A 6,124-nucleotide genomic window follows, 5' to 3' on the forward strand; every position below is an offset into this window, starting at 1 on the left:
AAAACCCAATATACTTTTATTGCTTCCCAATAAAAACTTTTTATTGGGAGCAATAAAAGTTTATTGGGAAAAAGAGGACTAATCTCCCTAAAATTAGATAAATTAAACTTTGATTAAGGAAGAAAATAAGAAATTACATCAATTCAAAACCTTTTATCACAGGATAATAAAAATTTAGTGGGTTTTATAGGGGGGGGGGGGGGAGGGGGGCAATAAAACCAATAAAATTTGGGCATGGGAGTGGGGACTAATCTCCCTAAAATTGGACAAATAAAACTTTGATTGAAGAAGAAAATAAAGAGATTACATCAATTCAAAACCTTTTATTGATGGGCAATAAACTAAAAGTTGATTTTTTTATGTTCACTTTTTGAAGAAACTTTCCTCATGAAAGTTGTGGATGACGTTAAATCGAGTCCATGGATATATGAAACGCTAAAATCGGAGTTATAACGAATAAGTTATAAAAGATTTAAGTTATTGGCATTTTTGTAATTTTGGGAACTTGAAAAAATTAGCTCCAAACCTAGATTTTTGTTCTTTTTTTTTTGACGCTGGAACTTTGTGGCGTTGCCATCGTCTCGTCCAGCCACCTCTGGCCATGAAATTTGTCCCATTCTCTTCGTCTTTGAACCATCTTTCCAACCATATATGTCCTGCACCATGTTATTCACCATACACAACGAATTGAAGAAAAGAAGCTTCGGCCCTTTTCCGGTATCTTTTTCAAATTCCGACCAACTCCGGCTAAATTGGAAGGAGAAATTGACTGGGCTTTGTTCTTCTTGAAATTCTCTACAAACCTTCAAAGGATCACATCTCAATTCAACCTAAAGACAAAGATCTGGCTACTGGAATTTAGTGGCAATAAGAGAGGGGGAGAGAGAGAGAGAGAGAGCGAGAGTTTAATGGTAGTGCGTAATTTATGATTTTTAGAGCCTAAATTGGATATTTTGCTCTTAAATTGGTTGAGTGATAATTAAAATATTTAGCTAGATTAAGTGAGAGTATTTTGACCGACATTTGGGTATTGGGTCAAGGCCCCATAAAATAAAAGGTTATATAGAACGTTTCGGTGATGCAGGTGGAAGATGTTCATTAAAAAATACTTCATTTTTTTAGATAATCAATTTGGAGGGAAATATAAAGGCAAGTATTAAATGAATAGTTATTGGAGGGAAATTCAAATGGATATTTGGAGGGAAGATAAGAGTTAAAGGAGGGAAATGTGTGGGCGAGGTTTGAAGAGTCATTTCAGTGGCCAAATTAAAGAAAAAATGTTCTATTTGCCATTTTGTCATTGGAATTAACGGATATCTAACGGAGAGTAGAGGGAAGAACCTCATATATGTGTTTTTGATAGTCTAGAGTCTAGACCCTTCTTTTAATGAAAAATGTTATATGAAAATATGCTCACGTACTAAGTTCTTTAGGTAAAATTACACATGAAAAAAAGAAGACAAATTGTTTTTTTTTGAATAAAAGAAGACAATTTGTTTGTAGAGGGTAAATCGGGATAAATTAGAATTTAAAAGTGGGTGGAGGAATAAAACTGACATGAGAAAAATGAGAGCAATTCCGTAATTATGTTTTTTTTTTTTCTTTTCCAAAAATAGAAACAATTCTCGGTAATAATGCTGTGTAGCCTCTATCGTAACCGTTGATGAAGCAAGGGCCACGATTAGCTTAACAACTCAAACCGGGTCGAAGCACCGAAACAAAGACGATCACTTGGTCCCTCCTACTCCCACTACTCCATTGAAGCTTCTTCTTTCGGTAAACAAGAAATGCTGCTGCTCTCTCTTTTCTCTAGAGGTAATCCTCCTCTCTCTCATCAGCTTCTTACTTTTCTGCTTGCTCTTCTTCGTGTGAAGGCTAGGGTTTCATCGTAAATTCTTTTCTGATCACCTTAGTCTTGTACCATTTTAGGGATTTACGGCATTTTCATTACTTGCGGATTTAGGATGACAATTTTGCTCTGTGACTGTGTTTTCGTGATTTAGGGTTCTTTCTAAAGTTTAAAAGACTTGTATGATGACTGATACTTTAAAGGTGTATCAGTATTGAGGGGTTTGGTTCAGTATTGAAACTCACGTTTAAAGGTGTATCGATGGTGATTCTATTTAATTTTGAATTGTTTTGGTTGCATTGTCTTGAAGTTTTCCTCGATGGTTTCTTTGGTAGCTTTTAAGTGGCTTAGTTTTCTGCTGTTATTTTTAGGGTGAATTCTCGATACATCAAGTCCACTAGCATTGACGATGTAAATGGAGTGTTTCTTGTGTGACACATAGCCTGAAACTAGTTTAAGGATCGCCACGCCAACAATTCATAAAAAAGTTGAGATGGATTAGATAATAATTGGCTATGAATTATCACATTAGGGAGTACAAGGGCATATGTGATCAAATTAGAAGTTTGGAAGCACAAATGATTCTCAGTGTAAAGTACAGGGAGGTGAAATGAATATATTTCGTGTTTTTTATCAATTCCATGCATAGGTCCTAGTTCGAGAGATATTCTATATGGCGTCACTTTATTCAGCCCCATGTAGTATTTCATAGCTCCATAACCCTCCATTGTCTTTCTGCAGGGTTCAGCCTTACAGACTAAAAAGCAAAACTTATATCATACCAGTATTGGGAGTTCTCTGCAAAACCCAGAAGAGTTAGAGAGATGGAAATGGTGAAAATAGAAGAGGTTCAGTCACCTACCAAGAAGCAGCGCATAGCTACTCATACCCACACCAAAGGCCTTGGTCTTGAGGTTTCTCTCTTTCCATGTCAATATGTTTTTCCCCTTGATTATACCGATTATCCATGAAGAAAAACCGAGTCGGTTTTGATATTTCAAACTATCTCAAGGTTCTTTCTTTATCTGCTGTAAAATGTTTAGGTTTTACAGTCTAGGGACGCTACATTTTCTGCCAATCTTCTTGGTTTGTCTTTGATGTTACATACTTTAGTACTCTAAAATGCATGCATATTGGAAGTTACTCACATCCAGGTGTGATGCATGTTTGAGTTTCACATTAAGGAAATTGTTTATCACGTGGTTATATTATATTGATGGTAGTTTAGTGAATCATTGGATATGCAATGGAAAAAAGAATGGAGAGAAAAAAACAAATGAGAAAAATATAGATTCAGAATCATTGGATATGCAATGGAAAAAAGAATGGAGAGAAAAAAACTGCGTGCAGTTAGCCCGATCTCTAGAGGAAAGAACAACTGCACGCACGATGAGAGGAGATTGAAGACGACGTGGGAGGTGATAAGAGTAGATATGGTATCATCACTATTCACCCCTCTCTCAATTTACAGTATTTTGTTTCTGGTTGAGTTTCCTTCTTGGAAATCTGCATCGATGCCATGCTTTAGTTTGAATTACTTTTTCTTTTGAATTTTTTGCATTCCAGAATTCCAGATTATTGCGATTACAGGGGTCTTTTGGCTTGAGATATTTGTACACCCAACCGAAAGATTTCACAATTGGATGCTTGAATTCATTGGACAGTGTAAGTTTTTTCTTCTATTCGATGTTTTCTGTCTTCTCCTTTATTTGGTCCTCATTCATAATTTCATATTCATCAAAGTCATCAAATCAAACCCCAATTTAGGAGTAACAAAGAATGTGAGTATGTATATGCATTTGTCTGTGTTTGTGTGGCAGAGATACTTTTTGTGTGTCTGTTTAATTTTCTTGATTCATGTCGATGGGTTAAATTCCACCCACCATTTATCTTATTACTGGGTCATTGAGAATGAACAAACTGAGGTGTCCAGTTTGTTATTAAGATTGTCTATAAATTGGCTATCAATGTAAAGTTGTCTCTCGTTCATTTTGTTTGGCTTAGATACAATTTGGAGCTATAATGCAGAGAAAAGGATAGGTCAGAGTTGTGGTAGAGCAATCATAGAGTTTGTATGTGTATATTGTTGCAATTGTTCTTTAGGAGAGTTTTAATATCAAAGTATGTATATTGGCATGGATGAAGCCTGAAATTGGATTACGTTTAATACTTGAAGGGTTAGTTTAGTTCATTAGACAGTTTTACACCAGAATGAGTTCAGTAGATAGTACTCGATAATCACTGTCTTTCATTCTCCTTCACAATTTGTTTCTTTATAACGCATCTTTTCGCTATTTTTGCAAAAATATTTCAATTTGGGGAAATATATAGTAGGGTTTAGGTCATCTGCACATAAATCCCTCACACACCTTTAGAGTTTGTATCTATTGCAGCCTGGGCTTTGTTTTTAGCTTTCTTCAGGATTTAGCTTTTTTCTAATTGAGGGTACGGTGTTGTTATGATATGTCAGACCAAAAAATTGTCCGAGTTGGATCAACAAAATAAAGATCAAGAAGACAAGTTTCTCAACTATATCCAAGGTAAGAGTTTCTCCACCATAGAACTTGTGTTTTATATTAGTTTTATGCCATGAATGCCGCTAACTTTGTATTTTCTTCTTTGTTTTGGTTGTGCATATATACATGAAGGTATGAAATTTGTTCATAGTTGGCTTGTTTACCACCTTAATTTTCTAATCTGGACTTTAGTGGAAGTGAATGTAGTTGTTTTGGTAATATGCATGACTCACTGGAATCAAATAGAGGAACCCCAAAATAGAATAAGACTCTCCCATTGTGCTCATTACCATCAAAATTATGCTTTTACCTATGGTATTGATTTTTGACGTTTACAACTTTTAATGAGGTCAGAACTTTTATTTTGTTTTTCTAGCTATATTTGTATATATGTATGTTCCATTGGAAGTTGGAACTTTTGATCCTTAAGGGCAATTTAAAAAAAAGAAAAAATTTGAGCCTCAAATATGCTTTTCAAATTTTACAATACTGAACTCTGTGTTTGGTTCAGTTTTGGTGTTGGCACTTATTGACTACTTCAGATATTGCCTAACCTATGCATCATTATTGAAGCTAAGGAATGTAATCAGACTATTATTACTTCTTAATAACTGGAGCTGGCTAATAAGCCTGCAAAGACATGTCCATTTTTTTTTTTTCCAAATAATTTTTTTTTTCTTTCATGTTTGAATCTTTTAGGAGTCTACTAAGAAGATTGTGATCCTTGCCAAATTGATTGTGAATGACAAGCATGTGTTATTGAGAGTCTCAGACTGATGTGCTCATGTCCAACTTATTTTTTGACATCTTCTTGATTCTGATAGCACTTGTGAATGACTTAGATGCCATGTAACAGGCCTCTATACCAGCTAGGCTCGGAAAGTAAGTTTGTGCGGCCGTGTACTTCAATTATTTGACAATAATACCCTATATATGGTTTGACAGCCTTGTCTGTGTTCTTATTACTACAATAAATTTGCTGGTATTTACGGTTTTCTTTCCAATTTACTAGTCTCTTGACACGCACTAGGTATGTGCCATTATGGGAAAAACAGAAATTTAGTTTAGCTTGTAAAGACAAGGTTTGGCATGAGCATAACACTGATAATCGCTTCAATTGGTTGCTTGGCCTGGATTGGTTCTCCATCTTGCTGCATTATGTTTTTAAAAGAAATTTAGTTTAGTTTGTGAAGAGAAGGTTTCCAATTTGAGATTGTAACTTGTGGCATGACTCTGATTTTTTTTTTTAGGTAACTATTGCATGATTAATGCATCTTGTGTGAGAATTTTGCATTATGTTTTACTCTGGACATAGTTTGTGTGTTTTATTCAAGTACTTCCGCGTATCATTGCTCCAATGTTTATAATTTTTATTTCTTTTTAATTTCTCTTTTTCTTTGACGAAGTCGTGTTAGCTCAGTGGTTAGAGCACCCACTACTTATGTACGAAGTCATGGGTTCGAGTCACCATGGGGGCAGGAGTGAAACCCTTTGATCTTCTTAAAAAAAAAAAAAAAAAATTTCTCTTTTTCTCAGTGGAAAGGAATTATGGAGACTACCTTCAAGAAGAAATCGATGAAGTCCGTGATGAGTGGGCAGAATTCGTTCGTGATAAGTACCTTTAGACTTGAGACTTCAGTTCTATGCTTTAACTATGTACCTATAGTGAAGTTTCTTTAATTTGTAGCAAAACTACCTTTTCCAATTATATGACGGCTAGTATATTTTAGTTTCTTTTACTTTTGCAAAGTTTACTCAA

General features: G+C 35.0%; 1 protein-coding gene across 1 annotated transcript; it reads left to right on the forward strand.

Moving 5' to 3' along the window:
- Positions 1-1,764: 1,764 nt before the first annotated feature.
- On the forward strand, positions 1,765-5,890 carry LOC133734538 (uncharacterized). The gene is made up of 5 exons (XM_062162168.1): positions 1,765-1,815; positions 2,591-3,285; positions 3,416-3,514; positions 4,320-4,389; positions 5,065-5,890. The coding sequence occupies exons 2-5, from the start codon at positions 3,163-3,165 to the stop codon at positions 5,073-5,075; spliced, it is 303 nt and encodes a 100-aa protein (XP_062018152.1). The 5' UTR covers positions 1,765-1,815; positions 2,591-3,162; the 3' UTR covers positions 5,076-5,890.
- The last annotated feature ends 234 nt before the right edge of the window (positions 5,891-6,124 follow it).

Source organism: Rosa rugosa, chromosome 2, assembly GCF_958449725.1.
Source record: "Rosa rugosa chromosome 2, drRosRugo1.1, whole genome shotgun sequence".
NCBI classification, from domain to species: domain Eukaryota; kingdom Viridiplantae; phylum Streptophyta; class Magnoliopsida; order Rosales; family Rosaceae; genus Rosa; species Rosa rugosa.

Bases quoted from the DNA above. Each gene is read 5' to 3' on its own strand.
- LOC133734538 (XM_062162168.1), top strand. From the start codon at position 3,163: ATGGAAAAAAGAATGGAGAGAAAAAAACTGCGTGCAGTTAGCCCGATC. The intron at 3,286-3,415 runs GTATCATCACTA...TTTGCATTCCAG, and splicing joins AGGTGATAAGAGTAGATATG to AATTCCAGATTATTGCGATT. The intron at 3,515-4,319 runs GTAAGTTTTTTC...ATGATATGTCAG, and splicing joins GCTTGAATTCATTGGACAGT to ACCAAAAAATTGTCCGAGTT.